This window comes from Dermacentor andersoni, chromosome 10, assembly GCF_023375885.2.
Source record: "Dermacentor andersoni chromosome 10, qqDerAnde1_hic_scaffold, whole genome shotgun sequence".
Classification (NCBI taxonomy): Eukaryota; Metazoa; Arthropoda; class Arachnida; order Ixodida; family Ixodidae; genus Dermacentor; species Dermacentor andersoni.
The window spans coordinates 65,163,098-65,179,649 of record NC_092823.1 but is presented as its reverse complement, the minus strand read 5'-3'; the positions used below and the strand labels follow the sequence as shown (position 1 = coordinate 65,179,649).

General features: G+C 45.7%; 1 protein-coding gene across 1 annotated transcript in view; it reads left to right on the top strand.

The window, feature by feature from the left end:
* LOC126543965 (wee1-like protein kinase 1-A) overlaps positions 1 to 16,320 on the top strand; it is a 30,136-nt gene extending 13,816 nt beyond the window's left edge. Inside the window, exons 2-10 of the mRNA XM_050191132.3 lie at positions 4,740 to 4,812; positions 5,665 to 5,840; positions 6,269 to 6,390; positions 6,885 to 7,031; positions 8,552 to 8,659; positions 9,879 to 10,024; positions 11,297 to 11,404; positions 13,366 to 13,511; positions 15,461 to 16,320. Of these exons, the coding sequence (XP_050047089.1) occupies positions 4,740 to 4,812; positions 5,665 to 5,840; positions 6,269 to 6,390; positions 6,885 to 7,031; positions 8,552 to 8,659; positions 9,879 to 10,024; positions 11,297 to 11,404; positions 13,366 to 13,511; positions 15,461 to 15,593 (1,159 nt within the window). The 3' untranslated portion in view covers positions 15,594 to 16,320. The remainder of the gene's footprint in view (positions 1 to 4,739; positions 4,813 to 5,664; positions 5,841 to 6,268; positions 6,391 to 6,884; positions 7,032 to 8,551; positions 8,660 to 9,878; positions 10,025 to 11,296; positions 11,405 to 13,365; positions 13,512 to 15,460) is intronic.
* Positions 16,321 to 16,552: the final 232 nt, after the last annotated feature.

Sequence of the window (16,552 nt, the reverse complement as noted above, 5' to 3'; positions counted from 1 at the left end):
ACCCTGCCGAAGTCTGCGCTTCGAGCGGCGCTACTCCGCCGCAAGATGAACTCCTTATGTTTCGATGAAACTGACGTAATAGTTCTGCGGAAACTCGCAAAGTGGAGAGAAGTAAATAATTAAAGGAAAATGAGACATCCACCCAGTCGTAGCAATTGTTACAAAGGACACCCATACGGTTTACTCGAAAGAAAAGCCTCGCAGTTGAAGAAAAATTCGTTCTGGTACGGGACTCGAATCCGGGACCACCGCCTTTCCGGGGCAGCCGCTCTACCATAGGAAAGGCAGTGGTCCCGGGTTCGAGTCCCGGACCAGGACGAATTTTTCTTTAACTGCGAGGATTTTCTTTCGAGGAACCCGTATGGCTTTGCTTTGTAGCAATTGCTACGAATGGGTGCCATGGATGTCTCATTTTCCCTTAATTATTCGATGAAACTACACTAAGTTTTGCGATTGTCTCGTTTTCGATTAGCTATGCCGTTTGCTATTACTATTTCCAGGACTCGACTTCCAGGTGTTTGCCACTGTTCGATCTACCCGAAGAAAAGCGCGTGAATGTCACCCCTGCAAAAAATTTCAGAACAGTAAAATTTCCATATACATATATCATTCCTCGGAATTCAAGGTTGCTCTGAATTCCTGAGTCAACACATTCCAAGGCGAACGCCTTGATTGAGGCTAAACATTTTTCTCCTCTGTGACTCCGTGCGTCAGAAGCTTTCGCAGTCATATTTACATAGCTTTGCATACGTAGACGGCTAGTAGTCGGAAGCGTATCCCGTCGCACCGAGGGAATTTTCACGCCTACGTGACTCTAGGCGGCACGGCGCACAAACTCACTCGCGTGCCGGCCAAATGTCGTCTGCGCATGGCCGAGTCCGTTACAGGCCGTCTGCTCGCGCCTTGCCTTCTGCTGGCCCTTATAAGCAGACGACGGCGCGGGAACGTGGCGTGCAGACGGGATTTGCATGAGGCGCCACGTCCCACAACTGTTGAGTCTGGACGGCGAGTCGTCTCCGCTGATGTTTTTTTTTTTTTTTCGTAGGGGGACCGGCAAACAAGCGAAGGAAAAAACAAAAGGCAAGGTTAACGCTTGAAGCAAAAAAAAAAAAAAATGCAGGCGTGAACATTAGTCGAGTAGCAGACGACTTCCGCTTTGCCTTTCTTTATTTTACCTGCTTTTGGGGCAGGTAACGGGGCAGACGACGTTGCAGAAACCTGTTTCCGCGTTGCCTTTCCTTTATATCATAACGTGTTGCGCGTTCTTCCTCTCATGTGCCAAATGTCGTTTCTACATGGCCGAGTCCGTTAGGGTCGCTTACGCTGGGCGGCTGTCTTTTCCGCTTCGCTTCACCGCCGACCTTGGCGGTCTCGTCCTAACGACGCGTGCAGTCGACTTCCTCGCGTGTCGGAGCCGTAGCGCAGTTGAGGAGGGGAAATATGTTGAGCTAGATTGATAGATTTCTGGAATGAACAAACAGTCGACCGTTAATGATGTGTGAAATACGGACGACAAAAACGCACGATAGCGTTGTTGAAAGGGGACGTGTTCCGTTTGCCTTTTCTACAAGAATTAGTAGAATTTCCTGTCTGTGGAAATCGTAAATGTCTGTGGAGATAGACGTAAACGTCGAAGGCCTAATTACAGTTGTAGCCTCTGGTCATTCCAGAAGACAAACGGCGGGAAGAAAAAAAAAATATTGTGCAGATGTCTTCGCCTCACCTGACCTGAAACGGCTCCGTTCTAACGTCTTCAGTGGCGTCTTGCAAACTTACCTTGCAAACTTACCGGCTACAATTCGCAACTTGCAGTATGTGCCGTAAGGTAATTAAGAAGTTAAATTAGCGTTTTTTTAATAATTGAAATACCTGTTTCGATTTCTCCTGTAAGTAATGCCCAGCTCAAGCACTAAGAATTATGTTAGCTGAAAAAGGTCATTTTCTAAAATTCCGTAAGGCTTAAGAACGATCATCCCATAGTATAAGGCAGCTGTGACGGCGTCTGTAGACACAAGCAACACCGATGAAAAAGTCTTGTTGCACAATCTTTCCATTCGTCGACCCCAGCTGTTGGCATTCGCACGCCACCAGGATTGAGCGACCGTTACCAGCAGACAGCTGACGCGCCGTGCTTCTGTCACAGGCCCTGCGCCACCTTTCTCTCGTTTCCATTTAAACTCTCCGGCACGGTTCGCAACCCATCCCGCGACCCCTCAAGGTGACCACACTGTAACCTCACCGGTCCCGTACCGGGAGGTCAAACGATCAGCCGGCGGACCGTTACCGCGCGCGGGCGGTCCCCCCAGGAACAGACGTCGTCAGATCCAAAGACATCACCTGAAGGAGTCCACAATAAAGGCAGCGCGCGCAACGACTTTCCCTGCTACCTTTTTTTCTGTCCGCATCTCTTGCTCAATTCTAATAATGCAGCTTTACCTTTTTTTGTCTCTTTTTTTCGTGGCGGATCCCTTTTCCCCAACAATGCGTAACGGTCTCTCCGCCGGAGTCGATCTTGAGGTGGCCCCCCCTCGCCCTCCTCCTCACCTTTCCCCCAGGCCGCGTCGCATCTGCCTGTTCCGTTGTTCTTATGTTCTTTCTTTTTTGTTCCTTTCCCCGTCGATCGCGCCGGCTAACCGTCCAAGCGCGCCCTCGAAGAACAAACAAAAGTTCCCGCGCTTGTGCTGGCGCGCGCCGCGACCGGTGTCTGTGTCGGCACGCGTCTGCTGGCGTCTGCTGAGTTCTCTCTCCATCTCTCTCGCACCCTCTCTTAGCTCCCGACACTTTCCTCCTCTCAGGTCTGTTCGGCCGTTCGGTTTCGTTCACGTTGGTTCGAATCGGTGTTAGATCGGTGTTGTCGCCAGCGCCGTGTAGCGGAACCGCTGTCGTGCGCGCGATCAACTCCCGTTTTCTTTTCCCCTCCGTTACCTCTCTCTCTCTTTCTCTCTCTCCATTAGCGCCCACGGACAGCTGCTGCTGTCCCGTTTCTAATGCCTTTCTCACTCTCCCCTCTCCCCCAAACTCTCTCGCACGTAGGTCGTCGCGTTCTCGTGCATCGGTCGCGAATCTGCTGGCTCTAACGGAATGAACTGAAACGAGAATGAAGAGAGGGGGAGTACCGAAAAAAAGAAAGAAAAAAGAAACCGGGAGCGTCAGAACGGTTGGAGTGCACGCAACCGCCTGTTGCGCCCGTTGTCCTGCCAAGCGGGGAGTTGGGCATATGTGACGGAATGTTGTCTGCCTCGTCCAGACGGACGACAGCGTGCTTTATTGCCTGCGGTGGGCCGCTGGGCCTGTCAGCGCCGTAGGAATCGGCTGCTCGCATTTCGGGTGACGTATCGCGGCCAATGTGTACGATATTTGTAAATATACATGCCGGGCGGTGGCGCACCGACATTGGCTGCGTGCGCCACCGACCGCTGTGTGTCGTCAGGCGATCGAACACGAGGTAGCGGGTTCGACTTCCTCTAGCGATTGCCGCATTACAGTGGGGAGCGGGCCGCAAGATCCCCTCGTGTGTCGTACATTCGGTGCACGTTAGAATGAAGTCACTGGGCTATGGATTTCCTGAGCCCTTGTGATTAAGGTTCACCCAGTGATGCGATCTGACATTAATCCCAGCCCTTGTGATTAAAGCTCACCCAGTGATGTGTTCTGTTATTAATCCCAACCATTCTGTCAGTCTCTCTCAACACATGCAATGGTGCAGCTTGGATTTTGTTTCAGTAGGGATTTACCAGCATGGCCGACCTTCATCCAGTGCGCAGAAACAAATGACAGGCTAATTTTATTGTTGGGCCGTAATTATGAGTTTAAACCCTCTGCCCCCAGGCAACTAGGTGTACAGCTGCATGTCTAGAGCATGCGACATGTGGTATGACACAGCATCTAAATTCACTGAATAAATGTTTTATTTGGCGATGTGGCACTTTGGCCTAGTGCGAAGAATGAGAAAGGGGAGAAAATCTGTAGGGAGTGGAAGATGCGTTGCGAGGAGTGGGATCTACAACCGATGTAAAAGCCCAGATTCCTGCAGTAGCAAAGAGGAACTTCAGGGCTGTGGTCCTCTAAGCCACTCACCAGTTGGATCCGCCCTCCGTAGCTTGATATCTCTTCCCGCCTGAAGTGCGAAAGTCTAACTTAACTAGTGTTCGTGACTTCAAATGGTGCTGAACGAACAATGAGGGTAAAGTGGGTAAAGTAAGAAAAAAATTGTTTTTCTCTTGTCTTCATCAGTGTCCACGCCTACACCACCTACTGCCATTGCTTCATGAAGCATTTTCTGAGTTGCATTTCTTTTGTAGGTTATCTTTATCGATGTGATAAACATAACCAGATAAATTCCAGATGAAAAATAAAGAAAGCTAGTTCATAACCTGCATTGTCATTTCGCAGTTAGTTAGGTAATCAACCTTGAAAAAGACATTAATATGTGTAGAAGGAAAAATCTGAAGAAAACCGTAGGAAGGTGAACAATCATCTGAGTGGTACCTTAATTGTTTAAGTGTTTCATTTCCAGTATTCTTTGTGCATATTTTTTTAGGCAGTCCCCTTCCAGCTGTGTGCTATGGGACCTCCTCCTGAATAAATACCCTATGCTTGTATTTACGTACAAGTACATAAAGAAAATACACCTCATGCGTAAACTTGTATGCCTGTTTTACAAGATTCTGTATCACTTGTGTTTCTCGTGCATTGTTCTAGTCCTCAGCTCCTCATGTTGCCCCCTTACATCTTTGTAGGACTCCAGAGAATGGGACTGAAGACCTGTGGGAGTGCTGTGATGATGAAGCCGTGCAGGATCGTGTTTTTAAGGTAAAAAATTCAAGTCATCATGGATGTTACCAGTTGCTCTGCCTCTGTCTAGTGAGGGTGGGATTTTTCAAAGAACAAATTTGACCCAGTGTATGTTTGAGAAGACAAAAAGAAAGGGTGGAACACATTTCCACCAAATATTGTAGTCTGTCATGAATTTAGCAGACTGCTTGAAGCTTGTGGCACTCAATTTTACCATCATAAGCATGTGAACGATTGGCCACAGATTATCTGAAATAGTGCGCAAACACGCCCTAATTGAGAAACTCCAAAGACAAGGCAGAGAGGCCTCATTTCAGCACACTACGAGGTCCTGGCATTTGCAACGTTTGTGTAGCAGACGGCTCCGGAGTAAAGGCAAATACGGGACGAAACAGTGCAACAGCTCTTCCACTTAGTCGAACTTCAAAATAACGAACACGAATATGATGAATTATCAAATGTAACAACTTAGATCCAAAATGTTTTTCTCCAATATGTGCACATAACAGATATATGCTTATAATGAATGTCGGATATAACAAAATATTTTCACTTTGTATGTGGCTGTATTACGAGGTGTGACAGTATAGCTTTGCGATGTGTCATTGTGGCACGCCAGGGCACCAAACGTGCCCTAGCCCAAGATCTAGGGAAATGAATTCGAGTACAATTAAGAAGACATTGAGAAAACAAGAGAGGGGGGGGGCACAGACAAGCGCACAAGATGTGCGAACCAAACTGCTTTACGCGCGATTGTTTCCTTTGTGGGCGCCCCGTTAGAATGATGCAGTCTAATGGCTTCGCACCTGTTATCAAGAACCAACTAGAAACTGACTAATTGTGCGTCCTTGTGGCTTTGACTGTCTACAGGTGCAGCGCATCACGCGAATGGAGCCCGGCCAGTCGCGCTACGAAACGGAGTTCCTAGAGTTGGCCGAAGTGGGCAGCGGGGAGTTCGGCAGTGTGTACAAGTGCCTGCATCGACTGGATGGATGCATTTACGCCATCAAGAAGTCTCGCAAGCCCATGCGGGGCACCCAGGATGAGTGAGTGCGAGTGCTTGCTTCTCCCCTTGAGCATGGCTGGCCTTTCCTTGCTTTCTCTCTTTTTTTGTGTTGATGACTGCCTCCAGTCGTCCACCTGCGCAACCGGCGCAGTGAATATGTAGATTTCAGAACGTTGGGGTAAAAAAACTCGAGCAGAACTCGTCTGCGATGACTATCCAAGTATGCGAGCAGCACCATTTAGATGTGAAAACGAATTAAATGGTTTATTGTTATGCGTACACATTGTACACTTTACGCTTCATTAGCAATCTATTTTATCATGCATGTATACTTATGTGTGTATACTTAGTTACGTTTTATGTGTCATGATGAGGAGTACGGCAGTGCAGTGATATTTGCTTTTTCGTTTCGTCGGCCATTTTCTCCCAAACTGATTTGCGAAATCCACATTTCTTGCTTCCTAACAGGAAGACTGCCCTCAACGAAGTGTATGCGCACGCGGTGTTGGGCCAGCATCCACACGTCGTCCGCTACTACTCTGCTTGGGCGGAAGACGACCACATGATCATCCAGAACGAGTTTTGCAATGGTGAGTACATGCTGCACACAGACCGTTCGCAAGTTAAAGGTGTGTACCTCGTATGCACAGCCTACTGATAACGCAGCTGCTTCACTCTTGGTGGCACGAATACTCAACATACAGTCTTGAGCAAAGGTATACAGACCTGGGGCCCTTAGTACCATTGAACCACCAGCTACCATGTAATGTGAATGCCACAAACTAATCTGACGGAAACAACGTAAACGAAAAGGGCATGGTCAAATTCCAGGTAGCATTGAATGCAAGCTCGTAATGCATGCTGTGCTGTCACGTCGTCTGTGACCATGGGACACTTGCACTGTCCCTAGGCGAGTGTAATTCACTACGGCCTTCCCTCGCATTTCTCATAGTCCCTATGTTCTTGTTGGGTGCTAAGACCATCCAACCAGTCAGCCACGCTGTGAATCTCGTCTGCACGAAAGTCTCCCAAGTGCGGACGCATGCAGCGCCCATGTTTGACTGGAGGGGTTGTCGCATTGCAGAGGGCAGCCTGGCCGACGCCATCCAGCGCAACGAGCGTGAGGGCAAGCACTTCTCGGAGAAGGAACTGCGGCGCATCCTCCTTCACGTGGCTGAGGGCCTTCGGTACATCCACTCCCAGAACCTCGTCCACATGGACATTAAGCCAGGTGAGTGTTTCGCATTCAAGTGTCGCGTCGATCCAGCACACCTTCGGTAGCTTTAAGTACCGCCATTCTTTTATCAGCGACTGCTGCGTCCCCAATTCTTTATCGAAACTGGTTCCACTTCTGGAGAATTCAAAGCACGAGCTGCAGTGGAAACAGTCAGTAGGAAGGTCGTGGCAGCTATTTATGTGTTCTAAGCTGGAATCTGAGATGGGATGATTTAAGAGGACGGTGGATCCGCAGTGCTTGACCTAGCTGGCGGGAAACGCTGTACAACGGATGTACTTTCTATAGCTTGCTGTGAAAAAGGCAGTGATAATGTAATGATTCTATACTAATTCTATTCCTTTTTAAGCTTCATAAGTGGTTCAAGCAGTATGCCACCTACTCTTATCACCAAGGCCGTGGACAAGAATAGAATAGAAACTAGTGATACATTTTCATGTTATGCCAGCCATTGTTTTACAGACAAGGCTGCCTGTGTATGCTGGCAGAGTCTTAGAAGAAAGAAATTGGAGATCGAGAGAACTGGGTTAAGTGGGCATCAGCTAGAGAATGAAAGTTGGAGTGCATTTGGCACATGCTACCCAAGCACTTAGAGTAATGCCAGCACAAAGCTGGGGTACCGTCAAGCTGTGTTTATGAGGATACTTAAAACGCATTTGTGCAGATCTGTGTGGCAGCTAAACGAGGAAAGAAGCTGTTTATTGTACCCCACTTACGTCTTGTTGTGCTGCTTATCTTGAATCTGGAATTTTTCACTTGCTTTTCCAGAATGAATGGCTGCTCTATGGCTAGCTTCCCGAAAATGCTGAATATGCCATAAATACGTGTAAAAAGGCCTGTCTCAAGAAAAATGCTGGTTGTAGTGCGTAAAAGATTAAACTGATATGTGATTGTAGACTGCCAAAAACACTAAATTAGACAAGCAGTAATTGGTGGTTGCCATGTAGGCTTCTGCCACAGAACCAAAAATGAAGTTTGCAGTAACCATTTTGTTCCAGCATCGCTCCCAAAACTTTCGTTATCGTCTTGCTGCTTATGATTTGCGATACATTGTTTAGCAGATGCAGAACAGTAACAATAGTTTGACTGTTAGTTGTTGCAAAATATTTGGTTAGGCTCAAATATTCGAAAATACTGAATAGTTATTTTTCAAATACAAATAGTTAGCATGTAATATTCGATTCGTATTCGAAACTTATTCGTCTGTTATATTCACCTTATATATTCACCCACTCCTAATTTTTTGCAAGATAGACAACCTAAAGTCTTAGACGAGTACAATTAGACACAAGATCTACTCGATACAAGATTGTTCTGGTATTTCGAGACCGACATTACTGTCGAACTAAAATGTTGTACACGAGCTTCCCAACCTTTGTACTTGCCAAGCCTCGTCCTTTCATGTGCGAGAAGCTTGTAGCGTGGTTTGCACAGATTTGATAACATGTCTGTACTCCTTTAAAACTTTCACATCAACGAAGTTTGTCCTCAGTCCTGTCCTGTCTTCCGCTTTGCAGGGAACATCTTCATCTCGAGGGTCCCAATCACTGCGCTTCCTGAGAGCACAGACGATGGTTTTGACTCTGGTTCAGAGGGCCTGTCTGAAGAACTCGTCTACAAAATCGGTGAGTGTAGTGAGGAGCACGCTTCCCCTTGGTAATTGATAAGTGAGGTCGTTGCCTTTCGCAGTTGAATGAAATTTCACTGCTGCCAGTGTTGTCATAGCTAATGATTTACCAGTATATCTACTGATGCTTTGTTTTCTCGAATATTTAACGATTCAACGATTCATTGCAATCTGCTGACTTTTGGCATTTTAGACTTTCTGCAGAGGTCAGCTGTACAATCTATGGTAAACAGTGATTGACATAACTGGCATCGGTTCAGTGGTGCATGAAGGCACCACTGCACCGGATACTCCAAGTGTTTAAAATGCACGGCTTCCAATGGCCGCAGAAATTAACTCTTCTGTATTTGTCTAGGTGCCTCACTTTGGGCTAATCGAGTTTGTCTTCTATTTAGTGCGGTGGCTCCAAGGTAGAATCTTCCATTCAGATACAGATGAAAATGTTTGCAATAGAAGTCACCTTAGGTTTCGAGATGGTCAGCTTCCTCGATGTGACAACGGCCTTCATCTTTTTTTTTTTAGGCCAGGAATGAGTTTGGCTCAAGTGTCTCTTGCTGCAGGCAGACCGAGCATCGCAACGTCCCATCTTCGTGTCCCGTCATTTCGTGCAGTTCTAAGATTCAACCAACATTAAGTCGCCCAACTTTCAATGCTACTCCAATAAGTGCGGTAGGATCTGAAGCTAGTCACAACACATCACAACACGAGAAAAGACTAGTGGCGGAGACTCATTCAAGGCACGAGCTCAGCAGGCTGTGTATAACGGATGGCCCGCAGAGTGCTAAGCTCACGGCTTATAACGATAGCGTCTTCAATGGCAAAATAGCAAGAAGCATGGCCAGTGGTCGAGCATTGTCTGGAAAGTTGACTATGTCATGCACGTACAGGCCGCTGCACGGTGACAACCCTGGAAAGTCGGTCATGGCCATTGTCGATCAGTTCTCAGTGGCAGAGTACACATGCTTGCTTTCAGTGCACGAGTACCACGGGTTACCGTACAGCGACAACAGAGCTGGGCCTGTACTCTAGAAAAAAATCTCTAGCGTTAAAATTGTCAACGACCAAATTCCAGCCAATGGTAAAGAGCGCTTACGAATTAAAAGCTTAGTGAATTTGGCCCCCCGATGTCTCTCCGTCATTCTTTTGGGCACATGATGGCCACCTTGGCTGCTATAACACAGGAACCCTAACTCATCGCCACTGTTCTGTTCACGCAGGTGACCTGGGTCATGTGACCTCAACCAAGAACCCCCAAGTGGAAGAAGGCGACTGCCGGTACCTCTCAAAAGAAGTGCTTCGCGAAGACTACTCCAATCTTCCCAAGGCAGACATCTTTGCACTGGGCCTCACTGTCTTTGAAGCGGTGAGTGGCTTTCCTTGCCTTGCGACTGTCACTTCAGATTGACGAGTCCATCAATAATAATAAAAAGGAAAGTGGACATGTGCCAGAGACTATCATATGCTCTTGAGTGTGACAGCTGATGTTCATGCTGCAATTACGTAGCATTGTTATAATTTTGTTTACTTGATAACTGATTTGTAGCTAATGTTAGGCGACCAGTGTGTCAAGGTGGTCATGAAGGAATAGTGCACACTGGAATTGAGGACAAAAGAAGATGAAAAAGAAAAATGGTTGATCCCTTTCTTAAAGGAAATAAGTTATAGCATGAAACTGAAACGCACATTCTGAGGAGCAGTGGCAACCATGTTGTACGTTCACAAATACAAGTCCGTAAATTTGCGCAGTCTTTCATAAATTATAGTTTCGCTCAAAGGGCGAAGCAATATTATGTATGCGAGGTACGTGCTGCTGTGCAGCATAGACAGAACCACAGAGGCTACCAGGCGCTGTAGGTATACCGAACGCGGCGGTGAGTGTGCATTCTGTGAAACTGCTGCGTCAGAACTCTGGCAGCAATACGCGCCCATACGCTTGTTCAAAGGTGAGTGGATGCTCGTACGGTGAGCACACTCGTCGAGCGGCACCTCTGGGCTGGAAACGAGCATTGCGGCGAGAAGTGAGCGACCAGCAGGGGCGCAACGTTTTTCGTTCCAACCGCTCCTAGCGATCTCCCCCCATCCTGTCTTGTCCCACCGTTCTCCTAATGTCCCTCTTCCAGCTGCGACCATTTGCATGCGATCATTTGCATGCAAGCCTTGTTGTGGCAAAACAGTCTAACCTCATAATGAAATCTCATCTCAAACGAAAATACCTTTTCTTATATCCAATGTTTTTTGTAAGCATACACAGATACAGACAAAAAAAGATTTGGAAATTTTACGTTCACTTCATTATATGCAATTGTTTGCTATACCTGTGGTCAATAAATTGTGATTCAACTGTAGCAAGCTCTCAATGCATCCTGGATTATTTTTTTTTTCGTGAGTAATATCTATGTGAATTGTCTTCATCCCTCAGCTGGTTGCGATAGATTAGTTGTTAAAATTTGTACTTTTGTTGCTTTTAGACGTCTGATCTCTCTGGATATCTAATGTCTGAATGTGTCAAGCTGTTATTGGTGAAATTCATTAATCGTGCCGCATTATAGCAATTTTCCTCACTGTCCTTTGTTTTCTTTGCGATGACATTTTGTGGTGCAAATGACCTAACAAGGCTTATCATTTCTCTTGGCAGGGTGGCGGTGGTCCATTGCCCAAAAATGGTCAGGAGTGGGTGGCAATTCGCAAGGGGAACCTCCAGCCACTTGAACAGTGTTCACCAGACTTCAACGGACTTCTCACTGTAAGTACCTTGCTTGATTTTAAGACGAGCCAAATATTGGAGTTGTTCGTACAAATTAACTGTTATTATCATCAGCCTTAAATAAAATTCCTCCCGAAAATGCAGTGTGTTAAATGTCCCTCGATCCCTTAAAGGTCGCTGCTGTCGACTTATAATTCGACATTTGCAGGTGCCTTCAATTAAAAGAAAAAAAAAAGGCCTAACACACTGCTTCCTTAACTTAGCAGTACTTACAAGTATCTCCCAAATCTAACAAGCACCTGATTTTATTTAAATATAAACAAACGAAATGTAGCATGCCTTCGAATTTTGGCAGTCGGGAAAGGATGAAACCTGCAGAGCTTACTCTGTAGACTGGGCATTCATTTTCACTTGGCGTATGTCGGCGTCACTCTTGAGACAGCTCTTTATTGCTATGGGCCTTGTGTTTTAAGTTCCACATTCCTCAACGACTCTGCCACTATTGTTAATGCAATGGCTGCCCCTGCCTTGACTTTAGTAGCAGTGTTCATTTATCGCTATAGAGAGGTCACCATTGTGTTTTCATGTTGTCGAACATGAACGAAAGGGGCCAGTGTTGCTGTGAAAGTGCTTTAACCCTGCAACGCCCAAGTGGATTTACACATAAAGGAAAATCTGAACAACTTGCTCACCTTCATTTCCGGCCGTAGTAGATCACATCTGTATAAAGGAGCAATGAAATGCTGCTCGAGTTGGAACCTATTAGTATAGCAGTTAATTAGTAACTTGTTTGCTAAGCTATCTGTAAGGGAAAAACTATCTCCAGCGTGTCGTAAATGCTACCATGGGCTATGCATTAAGTTTCTCAATCTTAAATTGGAATTTCGAAGTATTGAAATAGTGCAGCATACATGACAGGTTGGGCATTACAGGGTTAATTTCTCTACCAGAGGTGCCATAGCATTTTGCGCTGGCCACAAGTTGGAAACATGGAATGTTCTGCTAAAAGCCTTGTCAAGAGCAGATGTGTCGCTATGTCGTGGATGTGCTGTTAACGTCCACGTAAATGCCCGAAACGTTGTAGTAGTGCTCGTGCTACACAGGCACTTTTTGCTGCCATTGAGTCCAATGACAATTGAGTTTCAGTGGCCGTTCATTTGAGGAGATTGCTTCGGCTGTTGCATAATACATTTCGAGTGCATGTTGAGAAGAAAACTGCTTGTTTGCTTGCATGATTTTGCTTTGGTACTGAACAACAACCACATAACCTTTTCCGGAAACAACCTACAGAAATTGCATTTTGTGTTCATTTTTTAATATAATTTTATTGTCAAAATACGAAACCGAAGTGACTCGCTCCACTGGAGGCTGACATGTTGACGTGTCTTGACTGAGATTGCCGGTCTCACTGGAAGTCGACTGTCGTTCTATTTTCAGTGGCACTTAAATCTTCCGTGTAGCAATGCTCTGCTGCGATTGAGCCCAATGACCGTTTGGGCCACTGGTCATAGAAAGGGCCCGTGTAACAGGAATTCAAGGCAAACTGCGATAAAATATTGGGCCACGTTAAGACTTAATACATTGTAGATTGGAGCAGCCTCTAAATTTAAGCTGAAGCGGTGAAAAAGGCTAGCAGGAGCAGACATTTTTGATGCCGAAATTGATAAAGGTACTGCCATTACTGCTCACCGTAAGCGACGCACGACTCGGAACGTGAGGTTTCTTGGCCATGACCTGCGAGATTACGCTCTGCCTGCACTGGGCTGAAAAACATCAGAGGTAATGTGCCGGGACTCGCCTCATCCTAACCACCAGTTGCACTCGTCGTCTGCTTAGACGCTGTTTAAAGGCTGCTGGCGAGAAAATGGTACCGTCGGAAGCCCTGCAGCTTTGTCGAGATTGCTTCAGTAGTACATACTATGGTCACTTACAAGTTTGGCCAAAAAAAGTGAAATATCGTTGCAGTGGCTGACATTGTGGCACCTCGTTTTGTTTTGCAGGAGATGATCCAGAAAGTGGCGACCAAGCGGCCTTCTGCAAGCTCCCTCCTCCACCACCCCGTGCTGGTCCCCAACGCCAGCAAGTCGCGAGCGCAGCTCCGGAAGGAACTAAACGCGGAACGGTTCAAGAACGAGCTTCTCTCCAAGTGAGTAATATTCGAAGTCTCAGCGATTGTCACAGTCTGCAGACAGGTGCCCTTGCATAGTTGCTTTTCCCCCCCTAATATTAGCATATATGCTCAAAGAATGTATGAAACAAAGCGTTTTTGGTGTTGTATGGAACTTCATCATAATGCTCGACTTATCTGCCTTTCTGGGGTCAGTGTTACACCACAAATTCAGACATAACATCACACATCAATTTCTATGTTTTTTTTTAACTAGAATGGTGGACGAAGTTGCTTAGGAGTGCTCTACAGCCCTGGTTCAGTGCTTACAATAAGCCTGCGCACAAAGATATGTTATTGCATGCTAATTAAATGCAGCAGACTTCGGTTATCTCGACTCCGGTTAATTTGATCCTGATGAAGGTCATGGCTGGGCGTATAGATTTCTGTGTGCCAAAGTTTGGTTACTTCAATTGTAAAATTAGCCTTTCCCGGATAATTGGAACGTAACCAGTCATCACACACGTGCCTGACCACCATGGTGACCGCAAATAGCAACGAAAAGTGCGTTGACATCTGTCAATACATTTCCTGCCCTAGGAAGATTTTCGAGCAATAACTAATTATGGTATTTACCAATTTCCAATGCGTGCTTTTTTCTTCTTGGAAAAGATTTGGCCGATAATTGCCTGTGCAGTGCATTCAATATGCCAAACCAAAACTAGCTTTGCAGCTTTCGTATGCTTTACCGCACAACACGAATGTAGCGCAGCGAAGCTGACTTTAAGAACCGGCTGCCATTGTGCGACACGTGACCGCTGCCCATTTTTCTTGTTAAAAATTGCCTACTCATTCTATTCCTACTTTGTTTAGCAGATTTTATGAGATTTCTACGTTAGTTTTCTACTTGGAACGCATGTAAAGTATTCATGTATTCTATTCCGGGGTGTGCTAGAATCGGACAACTACTGCTAAAAAGATCAGCTGTCTGTTTTTATTTTTTTTGCATCTTGTTTAATTAAACCCGCCGAATAACTTCAATTTCTTTGGTCCCGTCAGGGTTGAATTAATAGACATTGACTACATTAATAACAGGATTTTTGAAACGTACAGATACAATGCACATGTAAGAGCCTGACTATGGGAGTGGAAGGGACAAAAAAGCAATGTCCAATGGCAGTATGCAAATGTCGTGTGGGATCCTTGATGTACAGACAAAAAAAATTAAAAACGGAGAGGGGAAAGCTTGTGGTTAGTGAACAGCTACAAATTATGTACAGGAAAGTGTACAGCGTGAACAAGGGATGGTGGAAGATGAAGACAAGTGCAGCAGCGAATTAGTGACATTGCAAATGGGAATGTAGAAGTGCACCTCTTGTAATTACTAATGATTCAAGTGCAATGTTCCTTGGCTAGGTACACAGGTGGTCCACATTGTAACGAAGTTGCATCTTAACACAAAAATACCTTCGTTATCTCCTATGCTCATCATAAACATTCTTTACACGCTAGTATTCGTGAAATATTTTTGTATTCACTTCATTACATTCAAAAAATTTTTTATATGCATATTCATTATGTCAAAAGTTTTGAATCTGTCCAGTGGCCAAATATTGTGTAGGCCCATAAGAGAACTAAAAGCCAGGCGAGTGCCGATGTTGAAACGGAAGAATGATTTGAAAAGAAACAGTGCAAAAGAACAGGACATAAAACAGACAAACAATGGGCTAGTGCCGTAGTTAGCCCTACCTTGTTCTGGTTCCATTTGTCCATGATGGTATTTGCTCCTTGAGCGTTGGCTCCAAAAGTTCATAACCAGCATGGCTGAGCCAAAAGCAGTCTCCAGTGTGGGATGAACCCGGGCTAAAGTACTGCTGCATTTGTTAGCGTGCTGCGTAGCTTCAGTACTTCGTGCTCTGCATAGATGCAACACTGCATTGGACAAAAAGACGATTTCCTTGCTAATTTTTTTGGCACATTGCTCGCAGGAAACTCGAAGAAGCATCCATGTGCCTCCAGTCTCTCCCCGTCGTCCATTCGTCATCCACTGCACAAAGCAGCCGCATCCACCGACTCATCGGCAAGAAGGCCAATCGGAGCCACAGTGTGACCAACTTCTGAAGTCGACAGTACCCAGTGTGCGACTGTAAACCCCTGCCATTCTACGTTTGTTTGCCTTCCCTCCATTCCTTTCTGCGTCCTCGGATCATCGTGCGCCATGTACCACCGTCACCATCAAGCTATCTATACGACCGTGACATCCGCCCTCCCTGTCATTCCCTTCGGTACCTGTTCTCGGTGTGTTATGTGGTTGGGGGACTGCCAGTTGCGCCTAACTTAAAGGATTTTGCCAAGCTACGGAACGAGACTGTGATCGAGTCGACAGTCAAGATGCAAGACAAGTCAAGTAGTTGGGGAATGACCAAGACGCCGACGATGCTATTTTTTGTGGAAGTTTGAAGTGTGGACAGACTTTTTTTTTTCCAGCCTTATGTAGTCCTAATCCCAGATCTCATGTGGTGTGACACCCATCTCCGATTTGCGGAGGAGTGGGTGGTTTGTTCCTTGAAGATTTTATCTTTTTTTCTTGTCTCCTTAGAGTGTTTATGATGCGCTGAGCTGCACTTTTTTAGAGGAAAGTTTATAATGATGCTGACAGAAAGTGCCTTTATGCGAAGGGCTGTTTGTGCCATAAGTTATTAGTTCTTTTTATATGACAGAGTGCGTTCGTGTGCTGTGTAAATAAAAGTTCAGTCAATTACATATTGATTTTTACCTATGACATCTTGTATAATATACTGTTTTATCCCAGTCATCTCGGAGAATAAAGAGATTTTATCCATCATTACTTCGTTGCCAATGCCTTGTCGGTAGAATGCATTATGCTAACGCAGTTGTGCCAGTGCCAAGAGACATCGAGGCAAGAAGAAAGGTGTGAAAATAAGTTCACTCAAGCCCCAAGAAAGGTGGTGTAATGCACAAAAAAAAAATGCAAGAAGGTTAACGTGGTGGCGAAGTAAAAGGTGCTAAAGGTTAATGCATCTGGCGTCATAGCAATAGTAGATGCAAGGAAGTGGTTC